The sequence below is a fragment of the Trichosporon asahii genome (genome assembly GCF_000293215.1).
Source record: "Trichosporon asahii var. asahii CBS 2479 unplaced genomic scaffold scaffold00070, whole genome shotgun sequence".
In the NCBI taxonomy this organism is placed as follows: Eukaryota; Fungi; Basidiomycota; class Tremellomycetes; order Trichosporonales; family Trichosporonaceae; genus Trichosporon; species Trichosporon asahii.
The window spans coordinates 1450876-1465393 of record NW_014040855.1 but is presented as its reverse complement, the minus strand read 5'-3'; the positions used below and the strand labels follow the sequence as shown (position 1 = coordinate 1465393).

Genomic DNA, 14518 nt, shown 5'->3' with positions numbered 1-14518 from the left:
GTCTCCCACCAGCCAACTACTGCTCATCGTCTTGCGTGCTCTGTCTGAACTCTCCAAACAGACTTTCCGAGAGACCCGAGACGTTCGAGAGGGAGATCTTCTTCCCCTCCCTCGTAACGCAGAGGCCCCCGCACGCCTTCCCCTTTCTGGGTCGAGCCCGTCGCCATCGCTGTGGTAACTTCAGCTGGAACGAGTTGCAGTTGCTCTCGCAGTGGTAACTCTGCTAGTGCGCGCATTGCCCACCGTCGCAACGACAACTCACTGCAGTGCGCATCGCGGACCTCTCTGCGCGATCCATCCGCTTACTGCTGCGAAGGAGCGTCCGGGGATAACCATCCCCCTAAGCAACGTAGACAGCCCATGCTCAGACAGAAGCCTTGGCATCCTCCCAGAACTCCTCGTCGCACTCAAACCACCCACCCCTCAGCATTCCCGCAACTTGCTCCGCGCTGCGTAGGGTGACCATCCCCCCGTCATCGGAGAGAACTACGTCTTCAGCAGGCAGACCCTCCGCCTTCCTTAAACTCCTGAACGCCGCATTGAGGGCCGCCTCATGCTGTCCCGGGAGTGGTGGCTCGTGGCTGTCGTCGGCGTACTCGAACCGATCCGTGAATTCAACAAGTAACGAGCTGGGCGTCTCCCCACCCCTGGAGTGGGCCAGTGTGGCGCGATGCCGGCGGCGAATGTCCCGCCGCCGCAGGGAGAGAAACTCGAGTTGTGACGCGTACACGGGCCAGAAGTGGCGGTTCTCCCGCGCTCGCAGTCTGCGATGTTCCCCCTCCGAGACGGCGATGACGTCCGAATCGGGGACGTAGAATTGGTGTCCTGAGATGTTCTCTACTAGCCAGAGCATCTCGGCCTCCTTCTTCTCGTCCCCTGTGGGTGTGGGTTTGATGATCTCGAGGATGGGCTCGAGTTCCTCTGCCCCCGCTGCAGGGTTCAGGTATGCCAGGAAGCTATCCTCGCCCTCCTCCTCTTCGTCCAGAGGCTTGGAGGGGGGAACGGACAGACGGCTAGTCGAAGCTGAGAGGGACGTGGGCCGGCTCTTGAGGCTGGCCGCTTTGCCCAGGATAGGACTGGCCAGCACGCCCTCGTGCGTCGACACCTTGGCCGCGTGCACGACCTGCACATCGTAGCTGTACGTCGAGATTGTCGATGCCGCAGAGGCAGTGGTCTCGAGCGAGTCGGACCGTTCCGGGGCCGCACTGAGTCCCGACAGCTGTTTCTCCCACGGGCGCACCTTGTGTGCGCTACTGGGCGAGGGCGCGGGCGAGCTAGCCGGCGAGGAGATGGACGGCGTATTCGAGCGCGCGAACCGGGCACTCACCGGCCGGCCGACAGTCCGTCCGGGCGTGGTGCTGAAGGGCGTCGGCGATCCAGCCGTGCTCGACGGCGGCGTGGGGCCAGCCTGTCCCAGCATCGCGGCCCCGATCAGCGCCGCCGGAGATCCGGCACGTCGCGCGGGCGTCTTGGGACTCAGAGGCGGCGTGTGCATCCCACTCAGGCCCATCATGCCCACCGGCGCTGTGCGGCGCTTCCACTCATTGCCCTTGCTCTTCGGGATGGAGGGTAACGGACCCGCATAGCTCATGCGCTGTGGGCGGAGAGGCTCATCGGATGCGGTTGAGGAGAGAGACACTCGGCGCTCCTCGCACTCGATTTCAGCGGGCGAGCGAGCGTCCTCGAGAACCCGGGCTGCGAACCAGACTGGCCGGTTCAAATATCGGTACGCGATGTAGGTGAAGCTCGTGGGCAGTGTGTCGGGGCCGCGGTGCTGGGGTCAGTTCGGAGAAGGCCGAGGAACTCACCAGGCCCTCGGCATACGGTGCCCGAATGCCTGTTACGCTGTGCGCCATGGTGGTCGATGACGAGGTCGTCGAGTGTCGTTAGGAGGCAAAGGTAGTGATGGGAGATGCGATCAAGACAAGAATCGAGGTCGAGGTTGGTCAGATCAGCGATGTTGACCTGGAGCCTGAGATGGCGAGGCCGTCGAGAAAGTGAGCCGAGCCGAGCAAGGAGCAACTGTGTTGAGCGTGTGTCTTGCTGCGGGTGTTGCAGAATCGTTCAGAGCATAGCAGTGAGTGATGCAAAAGGTTGCAGACGTGCAGATCTCGACACGTCCGTCCTCGGCGAGGGGAGAGGGAGGGGCGTTCGGGCGTCGCATCGCAGAGCACAGTGCGGCGTGCGGGGCGTGTCTGGTCCTGGTATCCAGGTGCATTGAGGATCGAGCACTTGGCCCCAGCGACGCTGCTGGGCAGCACTTGACGCATGCCGCCAGTGAATGAACGCGCGCCCAGTCCGGGTCTTGAATGTCAGGAAAAGGGTAAAAGGAGAACATAAGGAAACACGTAAAGGAAAAGAGATCGCGCTTGGACCGAGATTTCTGTTCTGAGCGATGGACGCCATGCACATTTTGCCCCTGGATCCCTTTCACCGTGTGGACACTTTGGGCGAATTGAGCTGTCCTGAGATGTGAGTTGAAGCCATTCGTTCCGTTCGTTCCTACGGCTCCTCGTTGCCCCGCCTTCTCTTGCAGTGCCTACCGGATGCATGTGTTCATGCGGCGCCGAAAACGGGTGTCTGAGGCGTCGGTGAGGACCTCCGTCCCGGAGTTCCTAGACGACGGCAAGTCCGTTTGGTCCTGGTTTGGGCCTGGTTTGATGCCGTGTTGGAGTCCGATCCAGCGCAGGACTGCTGCACGCCGAGAAGACTCCATACCTGACGCGATACCTGAACGAAGACCCGGGCGACCCCTGCCTAGCTTTCTCCTGACAACAAGCCAACCACACGAGACATTGGGATTCTGATGCAGCCAAGATATACATGTGTACAACGTGCTCAAATCTAATCTAGTCCTTCTATGTGGCCATGCGATTGTGACAGAGATAGGGAGGGGCCAAATGTTGGAAAGAGGTCGGGAGGCAAGGTGTCCGTGATTCTACTTCGGGAACTTCTTCGCCATCGCCTCGGCATCGACAGCCCCACCGGCACGGAACGCTTTCCAGATCGCAACTTCCTCGCGCCAAGTGTCCATGACGCAAGGACAGCAGCTGGAGCCACAGCAGGCCTGGGCGTTAGCACATTGCTTGTTCATGTCACGCAGGGCGTCGGGCTTGGAGACAGGGCAAGGGGCTCGGAAGCGAGAACAGTGGCCCCTTGCACACTGCAGATGTAGCTGTAGCAGAGCTCGCTGCGCTCCCGCAGTTGCTTTACTCCGCCGCCCTCGCAACGGGTCCGCCTTCAGCGGCCCCTTGGTTCGCTACTCACGTCGGCATCCGGCTCCTCGGGCTGCGTGTCCGCCATGATCTTGTCAAGCAGATCGTTGGCGCGCGACGGCGTCAGCCGCTTGATGTCCGAGTAGTCCTGGACAAAGTCGCGCACGTCGTCCTCGTCGGGAATGATGGTCTGGGTCATGGTGGTTCTCTGCTCGTCGGTTGTCGATAGTGTATTCGCAAACTCGAGCGAGGGGTTGATCGGGGCGTACTGAAATTCGTTCACCGAGTGGTGGCAAAGGTGGAGGTAAGAACACCAGTGCGGATCAACGGACACTCGCGGACACGGAAAAAGCGAGTTGAATATTGCCGGAGACCCTGGATTCTTCGGCTGCAGCTTATCTGATCTCCGAAGTTTGAAGCACGTCTGTACGTCTGGCTGTACCAACATGGAGGATGCATCGAGGCCCAAGATTACAAACATCTTTTTACAACAGAACCATTCGATCCACTGTCCCGTCGTCCCGTCTTACATGTATGTGCTCTATAACGCCACGCTTAGTCGAGCTTGCCACCGAAACCGGCGACGAGGCCCTGGATCAGCTGCTTCTTAATCGTCATGCCCTCCTTGAAGCGGCACACGATCCACTGTCCGTTGCCGCGCGAAGCGCCGGCACGGACGACGAGCTCAGCCGCCATGCGGCCAGTGTTGATCCTGTTCTCACCGTCCGCCTCGCCACCGGGGTCGAGCGTCGCCTTGAGCGCACGCCACGCATCCTCGAGAAGCATCTGCTCCGGGTCATCGCTCGGCGTCGAGTCCGGGTGCGAGCCACCGAAGGGGCACGGGAATGACTGGCACAAGCGGGTCGCAAAGATGAGCAGTCCTGGGTCGTTGACGACGTGCGAGTCGGACAGGTGGCAGCACGCCTTCAGGCGCGTGAGTAAGTCAGGCTGCGACACGGAACCGGCACCGGTAGCGGGCGACATCGGCGAAGGCTTCGACGAGTCCGCAGTGAGCGGCGTTGGCTGCTGGTTGATGCCAGGCAGCTGCGGGGGCTGCGGCTGCGGCTGTTGCTGCTGCTGGTTCTGGCGGTTCTGGTCTCCGTTGTTGTTATTGTTGTTGTTGTTATCAAACATGGAGAAGATAGGGAAGGGGTTGGGGGACGGTGCCTTGAAGTCAAGATTACCCGTGTTGTAGTCGAAGTGCGGCTCCGGCGAGATCGGGAGCTGGAACGGCGTGGGGAGGTTGAAGTTGTACGGCGCAGGCAGGTCAGCCGCCGACGAGAAGAGCGGGATCGCTCCCGTCGTAGCGTTGGGCTGGGGAGCAGCCTGGCCGGGCGTGTTGTTCGATGGCTGGTTGGCCGTGGGGAGTGTGTTCTGGGCAGTCGTGACGCTGGGCGAGCGGCCGTGAGAGGACCGATCGTCATCCGTGTCAGACTCTCCGAGGCGGGCGTCGGGCGGCAGACCCCTCGCGATACGCTCGCGAGCACGAGCCTCCTTGCGTGCACGCACACGCTCACTCATAGGCACTCCTCCATCCTTGAGCGACTTGCCACGGCCAGTGGGACCCGATCCAATCTTTGGCCGGTCGGCCTCAGGCAGCGCAAGCAGGGCACGCAGCTGCGAGTTCTCAGTCTCGAGAATCAGGATGCGCTCCTCGAGGGTGGCGAGGTGCTCTGCACGGCGAAGACGGAAAGCACGCTGGACCTCGCGCGCCCTTGAAGGGGGCAGCTGGTCATTCGGCTTACGTCCTCTCGGCTCATGACGATCCTGCAAAGGGGGTCAGTAACGTATTCGTGAGAAGCGATGAGCATCCGGGGTATGGTGGGTGGCAAACCCATGGGGCCCAAGGACCCATGACATCCAGTGCAGAAGGTGGTAAGGGGTCAAGAGAGATAAGATGAGATCAAGGTGCGGGGGTGGGCCGTGAGGAAGGAACCCGTGTCCCCCAAGACAAGAGATGGTACATGGGATGCGATGCGAGGCCGAGGTGCCCAGTGCTACTACTCACCTTGTGGGCAGTTCCTCCTTCGGGGGTGGATGCGGACTGGCTGCCTCCGCTGGGCTTTGTCTGCGGCTGGTTCGTACCAGCATTGTTGGCAGGAGAAGCGGACGGGGCGGAGGTGCCGCCATTCACAGGTTGTGTCGGCTTCGCGTCGGCCATGGTGGACGCTGCTGCTGCTACGCTAGGATGGTGGTGTGTGTTGGTGGTGACCGGTGGTTGAGCTCGTTGACGCAGTGGCTATTGCAAAAACTGACGGGTGTGTGAAATCGGTTCGTCCGTCGGCGTCACGCGGCATTTGCAACTTGGCGAAGCCAACTGCCTGCAGACACATTTCTCCTCCGTTTCGCGTTTTCGCCCCACGATTTACTCATGCATTAGCGGAACCAGTTTCACTATTAGACCTTGCGTCAAATGCCGCCATTTCAACGCGGCGGGGCGGTGCTAATGCAATGTCGTGCTTCAGCTTGAAGCCAACGCACAAAACACGAACCCGCCCTGGCCCACCACCACGTTTGAAAAAACACCCAGCCAGAAACCAAAGAGCCATTCGTGTTGCTGGTCAAATAACGATGCATCGTCCTCCAAGCACCAGATCCACCGTTATCTCCTTATCTCCAGCGCCAATCCCCGAGATCACCTTTTGCAACAGCATCCGATATCTAAGATATGCGTTGACTTATGCAGTGATTATGTAAACGCCACATCTGATCGCACAGACGATCGAGTATCACATGTGCTGGCTCGGCAGGCTCCGCTCACATCCTCACAGGTCTATTAGAGCTCTGGAACGAGAGCGGGCAGCAGCTCCGATCGATACCAGAGATCAGTCCCAACATGTGATCATTGCAATGTGTTCGACGATCTGTGTGTTGCAAACACAGGTGGCGTGACATCTCCCTATTACCACGCCCTCGATAGGCAGATCTCGCCGATGTCAACATGGAGCTCCAGACATGTGCCTGCATGCAATCTGTGCGTTAGGCATTATGTGGGGCGTCGACGAGTGCCTCCGAGGAGATCTAGAAGAGTGGCCGTTGGAAACATGATCTGATAGTGCCACTGAGGTCAGTGGCACCTGATGATGCCACACGAAGCAACGCCTGCAATTCAATCGTCAACGCCTTCTTGGAAATCACAACACTGCATCATGTTGGAGTGGCTCGCTTAGGTGCATGCTGACGAGCGGTGTGAGCATCTTCCGGTACATCGCTTTTGCTGGGAAGAGGCAGGCTAGTTTGGCTGCTAAGTGCAGTCACGTGAAGTATGATTGTGGCATCAATCGGCACCCCACCTCCTTCCTCCACCTGCACGGCATATTGGCGAAGGGTAAAAGGCCGAACTGATCAAACGACCAGCTCTCAGTGGTCCACTGGATGGTGAACGTAACAATTAGGATGTATCACGCGTGCAATGTAATCTGGAATGGTTGCATCAGCCTAAGAGCTTGTGCAACGAATCGGTTTCGGCGACCCAATAATTCATGGTTGTTACTCCTAATTATCAGCAACGCCATAATCGTAATGCACATGACTGGCGTCACCGGCCACCACAGGCCACAGGGGCCGATAGGTGCGAGATGCCTGTACCGAGGAGATCGACAGCCGAGTGATACAGGCTGAGGATTGGGCGATGAAGGACCAGGACGATTACGAAATACCACGTGTTGATCTTCTTCGGGCATTGGACCCCGTGGTACGCAAGCCCACAGCGCTCCATCGCCGCGCGGCAGGAGGGTAAATGGCCGATCCATTAACACATCATGTGGTCGGTCATGCTTCTGGATGGGAGATCCTGGTCACCTGCTCGCTGCTGTTTTCCACTCTGGCTGTGTCATTTCAATAACAGCTCCAACCGCCCTCTTGCCATATGAGTTCCGTATAGACACCGACGCCGACGCCGATTGATGAATATGGCATGGCCGCCGATGCGTAATGGCCGGCGAGGACGATTATCACCTCGCCCGGCAGCATTTCACAGAAGTGGAGCTCCAATTCCAGTACTTGGGGACGCCGAGCGCCAAACGGGCCGTTCTCCGTGACTGGCAACGGTGAAAGAGTCTGGCCTCGGAATCAAACGCACCGTTGACACATGAAAGAGCAGCCAAGGGCCTAGTATCACTAATAGTTTTCCTGAATGTGGCCATTCTGTCCAATAGGCAGCTGGGAATAGTCGTCATCGGGCCAGAAAATCCAATCAGGCCCTGCACCGACATCACATCGCTTCCTGCCATGCAGCTCGGATCTGGGCTCCGTACGGTGGTGCACTGCCTGACAGCGACGTATCCGACGCAGGCGACGGTGCGGCCTATGCGGTGCTACGCGGCCAGCTGATTATCACACCTGACTAGCCAGAAACTCACACTGCCAGGCTCGCTATGTGCGACACCCAGCGTTGTTATGTGCGAACTAGTCTAAAGTGTTATCACACCGTCCACGGAGCCTGTGCCAAAGCCTATTGTGTTATCACACGGTACGCCTGCAGCATATTGCTGTTATCACACGAGATCAAGCATCTTTGGCGCTACACAGTGCCATCGCACATGCATCATTTGGTTTCATGTGTGTACGTGTGTGTGCGTGTGTGTGTTTGCACAACGTGACCGACAGTGCGACACGACACGACACTATCACTGTTGCGAGATCTGGCAGAGCTGACGCCGAGGTGTAATAGCCCGTTGCAATCTCCGGCCATCAACGCCAAGCTCGGAGCTCGCTATGCCAAGTCGGCCCCCATTTCGCACATCACGACCTGCATTGTGCAAGTCTGGGTCACTCTGCCATATCTGAAGCCAGTCAGGCTTGTTCTCCTCCCAATACTTCGTCCAATGCATTGCTCCCAGCGACGTCATGTGATCTACATTGCCGATCTTTAGGCGCACCGTTCGTTTGGATGTGCATGGACCTTTAGATATTGGAGACGAAGGAAGTCCGTATCGGGCCCCCCAATAAACAACAGAAGCAACAGAGTCTTCTTGTGTCATCTATCATGGCCAATGCCTTCCTTGTGCTGCATCATATCTCGGCCCGGCCGGGCGAGCGTGGGTGCGAGAACGCCACCGCTCGCCCAGTAGCCTGTCCGCGGCCGCCCAAGTCGCCGGGCATGAAATGAAATGACATATCGCACTCAAACCACGCAGCGCAAGACCGGATCGAACGTCCGCTCTCGCACCCCGATCAGAGAGTTGCAATCATATCTCGCTCCTTCTGTGCCTGGTGAGAGGTTGCACTTAGCGAGCTTAGATGTGATAGAATCAGAGAAGGCGGCGAGACTCCGCGATATCTCCCATCACGCGCCCGCCATGTGCGATGATCCACGGTCGGATTCGGGGCTTCGGACCGCCCGTCACTTTCAAAGACCGGGTCCCCATTATCACAGCCACCTGCCCGCGCACCCTGCCCCCTCCATCATATTGTAATTGAAATCAAGTGCTCTTTCGTTATACGCCCGGTTAACTGCTCTGGAAGAATATTACTGCGTGCCTTGTATGCGCGCGATCAAATGCAGTCCTCGTTGTGCAATCTCGAGCAATGATCTGGGCCCTATCTCGATGCCGATCCTCGGCACGCTAAGATGTGAGACGCCGTGTGATATGGCTGCCGAAGGAGCTCAATTATCGCGGTCTGTATTGCACAGGTGCCTCTCAGCTTTACGGACTAGATGCTCGGCGGACACATCCCAGCCGACACATTGTAGCATAGGTGCTATCCATCCCTAGGGCTGCCAATACCGCCGTCAGATGTGTCCGGCCATCACCTTTCGTGCTCCTGGGTGTGCTATCCACTGCTCATGGCTGTTCATGCCGATGTCGGCTCTGAGACGTTTGGGCAATTGCACTGCAAAATGTGTCCGATGATAATGCACACGCTCTCTGGCTCGTCATCAAGCGGAGTCCGCTTCCATATGTCCATGCCTAGCACCTCTGCTGCCGCCTCTCCTGAGTCTCCGTCCGTGCGCCTGCCGTCGACTCTTTGGTGTGCCGGGCATCTAGGATGCACTCCTCCCGGGCGCTGCTCGTACCCGAAACTAGGGGACGGACTATCGGTAGAGGGCGATCTACAGACCAGATGTGTCCGATCGACACCAGCCTTTGATATCAGTGCGCACCGAAGCCGCTTCCCTTACACATGCATGTACAGCACCGTAGAAAAGTTCATTCCCGAGCGAAGGATGTGTCCGACGTGCATACGACCAGATGAAGCACAGATGCACATGCCGTTTGCGGATGAGTTCAAGCAGTCTCATTTTTGAGAGGCGCCATACTGGACGGGTGCCACCATGGCGCAACGACAGTTAAGTGGTTGCACGTGACAATCTCCAAGCGTCTGCCGCAACCGTGGGAGATGTCGAATCTGCGAAGAGCTGTCTCCAGCCGTGAAAGGTGACGTAGAAGTTCGTCCATTCCTGGCGGAAATAACAGTTCCCGCCCTAGCACCGGACCGAAGAGATCGACAGGTTGACCGTTCCACGGATCTCAACGTCGAAGCGCGATGCAAGCGCCCGGGGTCTTTACAGGAACTACCCGGATGTACTGGGATGCCGATGGAGCTCGTCTGCAACAGTGTGCTGAGCATAGATGCCGTGCAAACCCGCAGCGGTCGTATGCATGTCGCCGGGACGTCGTAGACCATCCTCCCCACCAGTTGCGACACCGATATCGCGGCGCGGCCATCTGACGGCCTCCGCACAGTTATCCGCTCACTCTGCCGCCCCCCAGAGCGGCTGAAGCGGTCAGTGAACCGGCAACTAACAGCCTCCCAAAAAGCTCTAGGCCGTTGAATCGAGTGGGATTCGAACCCACGATGCATACGCACTCGAAGAATCCTGGTCGGATCAAGTCGCAGAAACTTGAGTCGAGCCCCTTAAACCGGACTTGGGTATCGATCCGCGTCTGGCCTGCCGGGCGGGACCCCGGCCACTTCTCGTTCTCTGCCCAGCTCGCCGGCCCGGTATCTCGGCACGCTTTACTGCTACCATTTCAGCAGCTCACCGTGCATGCCGTACACCGTCCGGCGATGCTGAAGTCGGCGAGATACCGAGCGTATCACTACTCGGGCCGTTTCCCAGCAGGCAATGGGCGGCATGGTCCGGGTGCACACAAAGAAGTGCCGGGTCATGAGCCGGTTGCCGGTGTGTTGCTCGTGAGTCGCCGTTCCAGAGGCCTACGTTGCCCACGGTACCGGCCGTCTTCTGGCCGTTCTGCCCGCTGCCCGGCGTCTACGGGGTCTCCGCGCCGCGGATGTACGCATCTACGGCACGGTACCATTGCTTCGGCCCTCCGATCCGGGATCTGCGGCAAGTTCCATTGCTTCTCGGCGCCTTCTCCGGGATCTGCGCGGTCCAGGCCTTGTTCCGAGCCCCGGTGTTCCGGCGTTCTGGTCCTTAGTCCTCCGCTCAGTGCGCCGCTTGCATTCCTCCGCTCGCACGACGCCGCTTCTCCTCCGCTCGTGGACGGTGGGCACCCCCCCCCCTCTCGGCCCCCACTTGCTCGCTCACCTCGCCCTTCTCGCCCCGATCTGCTGGCCCCAGATCCCCGCCGGCAGCAGAGATCCGCCGAGACCGCCGTCTGCCCACCTCGTTCGACCATGCCGTGCCCGGCATGCGTCGCCTGAGCGTTTCTGACGCCGTTTCGGAGCATTTCTTGGCACGAAGATGCGCCGACCGCGCCGTTGCCGGCGCAGCAATACGCCGTCTGCGCCGTGCCGGGCTCGGCATCGCTGTTTTCTGATTATTTTGAGGTCGCCGGGGTATCTTGGCAGGTCGCATTTCTCCTATCTGATTGCAGAGTTCGTCACCGGTCGCCGTAGAGAATGATCTGCAGCGCCATGTTCCACTGCGCTGGAATCACCGGTCACCGCTGACTACTACCTGATGAGGTGCCCGCTGATACCAATCGATGGGGACGAAGATTGCCTTCTGTCCGGGTGAGAGGTGTGGGTGACTTGCCAGCTCGCCGTACCGCCGTGGATAGGTCGCCGCAATTTTTCATGGGCGGGGAGCTGGGAGCGGGCAGATCAGGGCACGACGCTAAGGGAGATATCCACGTGGCCGATGAGCAGGCACCATCCACCCAATCATCACCCTTCTTCTTTGCGTTCAAAAGGGAACTCTCACTTCAGCTCAGGAAGAGCTACATGCATGCAAAAACTCTCACCACTGTGAGTCGAACACAGGACCTGCGGATTGAATGCTTCGTACGAAGCGGAGGTATCAGATTACAGTCCGACGCTCTACCAACTGAGCTATGGTGAGGTCACGTGAGTGCTGAGCTAGGCGTCGAGATATCCACGTGGCATGGAGTTCTGCGCACAGGATCGCCCTCACCTTACGCCCCGTCTCGAGTCAATACCTGGCCCAGGCCCTTGCGCTCATGCGCTTCGAGGGGAAACAGGATCTTCCTGCACACGAGGCTCGTGGCGTCGCTACCGTGATAATCACTTGTCCATTCAGGCACCTGTTGGGCTGATGTCTCAGCCTACGGCTGAATCTACTTCCCAACATCGTCACCCAACTTCATCTGCCTGCCACCACCTCCAGACTCCTCCGCCCTCTCTTCCCGGTCCCGCATGATCTAAAAAGTGTCTCACCACTGTGAGTCGAACACAGGACCTGCGGATGAACTCGCCTGATCAGGCGGCTTGGGAAGTTTACCAATTACAGTCCGACGCTCTACCAACTGAGCTATGGTGAGGAGGCTCACGTCATGTCTAGGCGCAGGGCGCCGATCTGCGGGGGCGTCGGAGCGTCCGGGCGGGCTGGGAGGGGCGTGCCTGAGCCAGAAATCAGGGCCGCGGTACACACAAGCTTGGCGCGTCTGCCACATTCAACTGATTGGTTCGTGGCGGGGCGAGGCATCTTCCATAACTTGGCGATGACCTTGGGAGGCATTCTCGATGCTCCTGGACCATGCAGGGGCGGCACGGGGGGCCAAAAAGTGTCTCACCACTGTGAGTCGAACACAGGACCTGCGGATTGCGCGCCCGTTCGGGCGGCGAGGAAAGGATGGGAGTTTTCAGTTACAGTCCGACGCTCTACCAACTGAGCTATGGTGAGGATGCTCACGTGGGTCTGGGGCGTGGGGCAGGGATCTGCGGGCGCGGGGTCGGCGCCGTGCCTGAATCAGTTAGACTTCTGGAAGTCCCACTTGAGATGCTTAGGACATCCGTCACTGCCACATCTAGCCGATTTCTTCGAGGCGGAGGCCGGCTTCACTTCGCCCTCATCACCAGTGCTTCGGCAGGTGACTTTGGAGGACGTGGGTGTTCACTCAGCAGCCAAAAAGTCTCACCACTGTGAGTCGAACACAGGACCTGCGGATTACTCGCCCGGTTGGGCGGCCATAAGACCTTAGGATTGGGTATCAGTTACAGTCCGACGCTCTACCAACTGAGCTATGGTGAGGAGCACTGAGGGGCACGTGGACAGCGCCGGTGCCTGGGCCGTGAACGGTCGCCCACGCTGCATGCTCTGCCCAAAGCATACTTGTGGACATGTTGTGTGCGCGGAGGAGATGTTGCGGCTGCTGCTGAAGCGTGCATCGGGTTTTCCTTGTTTTACACATTTTCCGGAGTTTCACGCTCCACACCGTTATGTGTTACCGGATAGCGTGTCGCTGACACGAGTCTTCTCGAGTTGTGTGCAACTTGTCGTTGTGTGCCCAAATGCGGACGATAGTGCAGGTCATTGCTTACTCGGCCAACGGGGGACGTATAGCTCACTTTAACCCTCATTGATCGCCCTAGTAGCCTGCTAGACACCACCTGTCCACCCCCTTCCGCTCCCACCCTCCAGCTTTCTCCCCGAAGGCTGCAGAGAGGCAAAAAGCTTCCTGTCGGAGAATCGAACTCCGATCTCCCGCGATCACCATGACAAGCGAGCATACTAGCCGTTATACGAACAGGAAATTGCTATGTCCATCTCCTCTCAGCAGCGCCGTGGCCGGCGGCGCCGTCGCTGCTCGGAGCAGCGCGGAGGGAGGTCGGGGATGGCGTTGGGGTCTGTTTCGGGGTCGGGGTAAGACCCTTAGAGGGTCTGGAGGCAAGGTGCGGTCGGGTGTGGCACTTGACGTCGAGGAGGGGTGGGTGCCACATTGGGCTGTGTGTACGCCATACCATGCTGCGCCCTCCGCATGCCTCACGTGTAGTGTTGTACCAAGTACGGTTGGGAATGCCTGAGGAGGTACAGTGGAATGTTAAAGGAGGGATGATCGGCGATGGGACACGGGGCGCCAGGGGGCTCAGCCGGCCCCCGCCTACCCCTGGCGCGCCAACGCCCGCGCCTCCGGACGACACCGATCCCTCTGTCCTCTCGTTGCTCTCCACGCAGTCCGTCCCTGCGCCCCCGTTTCGACACATGCACATGCACACAACCCTGGTCGTGCCCCTTGGTTCCAGCGTGGTCCAGTCCCCACTCATCCCTCGCGTGCATCGCCTGAGGCCCAGCTGAGGGGCTGGTAGTTGCCACCCGACCAGTTGCCAGCGGGTACTTAATTTCGATCCTGTCACCTCTCTCCATCAACTCACTCATTCTTATAATTACTCATAACCCTTCATACCCCCCTTCTATTCTCCAGGAAGTCTGCTTCGCACTCCCAGTCAACTGCCTAGGCCAGACTGCGAGTGCACTCTGTGCTCTTAGCCGCAGGTAGTGGAAAGCATGTCCGGCCCCATCCTCCGCATCAAGCCGCCATCGAGCTATCGCCCTGGCGAGCCGTGGTTCCATGTCGACGAATTCGCCGAGGCAGAGGAGAAGCCCCATTTCGCCGTTGTAAGGATACTCGCCGTTGGCACATACTGTGGAGCAAAGGGGAACTCACGACATGCTAGCGCTCCGTGTTCATGTTCCCGCGCCGTCTCCGCACGACCGAGTACACGCGCGCTGTGGGCCGCGTCAACTCGTACTTGCGCGATATTGGTCGTGAGCTGCGGAGAGGAGGGATCGATAGCTTACAGTCAGTGAGCCAGTATGAGCTCAGACACACGGAGCAGTGGCATACGACGCCTTATGGGCCGCAGCTCGTCACTTGCCTCTCTGTCCTGTTGCCGCAGGCACTCGACGGGCACGAGAACGGGATCGCGCGCCTCATTGCTGGCAGTGCCGAGCACGACGCTGGCGCTATCAGGTGAGCTTTCTTAGTGCCTCTGCCAGCTGACAGCAGGGTGTGGGCGGCAACATACCCCATCGAGGCGGGCGTGCAGTATCCTTCAGCCATGTAACTCCCCTCACTACCACCAACGTAGAATAATGACTACTCCTGCATCTAATGTATTTTTAGTGTGATATCCATTACATACGAGCCTAACCT

General features: G+C 58.9%; 3 protein-coding genes and 6 non-coding genes across 9 annotated transcripts; 1 reads left to right on the top strand and 8 right to left on the bottom strand.

Annotated features, from left to right (window-relative positions):
• Positions 1–364: 364 nt before the first annotated feature.
• Positions 365–2164, bottom strand: A1Q1_04335 (uncharacterized protein; the record flags this gene model as incomplete). Its single annotated transcript, XM_014322712.1, has 3 exons — positions 365–1695; positions 1809–1972; positions 2103–2164. 3 exons carry the CDS (start codon positions 2162–2164, stop codon positions 365–367), a joined length of 1557 nt encoding a protein of 518 aa, XP_014178187.1.
• A 1606-nt stretch (positions 2165–3770) lies between these two features.
• On the bottom strand, positions 3771–5376 carry A1Q1_04334 (uncharacterized protein; the record flags this gene model as incomplete). The annotated part of the gene is made up of 2 exons (XM_014322711.1): positions 3771–4982; positions 5224–5376. 2 exons carry the CDS (start codon positions 5374–5376, stop codon positions 3771–3773), a joined length of 1365 nt encoding a protein of 454 aa, XP_014178186.1.
• A 4614-nt stretch (positions 5377–9990) lies between these two features.
• Positions 9991–10101, bottom strand: A1Q1_t484. Its single transcript has one exon. It is a non-coding gene; the product is annotated as a tRNA-Leu (tRNA).
• Positions 10102–11362: 1261 nt separating this feature from the next.
• A1Q1_t483 lies at positions 11363–11466 on the bottom strand. The gene has a single exon. It is a non-coding gene; the product is annotated as a tRNA-Tyr (tRNA).
• Positions 11467–11795: 329 nt separating this feature from the next.
• On the bottom strand, positions 11796–11905 carry A1Q1_t482. The gene has a single exon. It is a non-coding gene; the product is annotated as a tRNA-Tyr (tRNA).
• A 246-nt stretch (positions 11906–12151) lies between these two features.
• Positions 12152–12267, bottom strand: A1Q1_t481. The gene has a single exon. It is a non-coding gene; the product is annotated as a tRNA-Tyr (tRNA).
• A 229-nt stretch (positions 12268–12496) lies between these two features.
• Positions 12497–12615, bottom strand: A1Q1_t480. Its single transcript has one exon. It is a non-coding gene; the product is annotated as a tRNA-Tyr (tRNA).
• A 423-nt stretch (positions 12616–13038) lies between these two features.
• A1Q1_t479 lies at positions 13039–13117 on the bottom strand. The gene has a single exon. It is a non-coding gene; the product is annotated as a tRNA-Asp (tRNA).
• A 752-nt stretch (positions 13118–13869) lies between these two features.
• A1Q1_04333 (uncharacterized protein) lies at positions 13870–14339 on the top strand (the record flags this gene model as incomplete). Its single annotated transcript, XM_014322710.1, has 2 exons — positions 13870–13980; positions 14040–14339. 2 exons carry the CDS (start codon positions 13870–13872, stop codon positions 14337–14339), a joined length of 411 nt encoding a protein of 136 aa, XP_014178185.1.
• Positions 14340–14518: the final 179 nt, after the last annotated feature.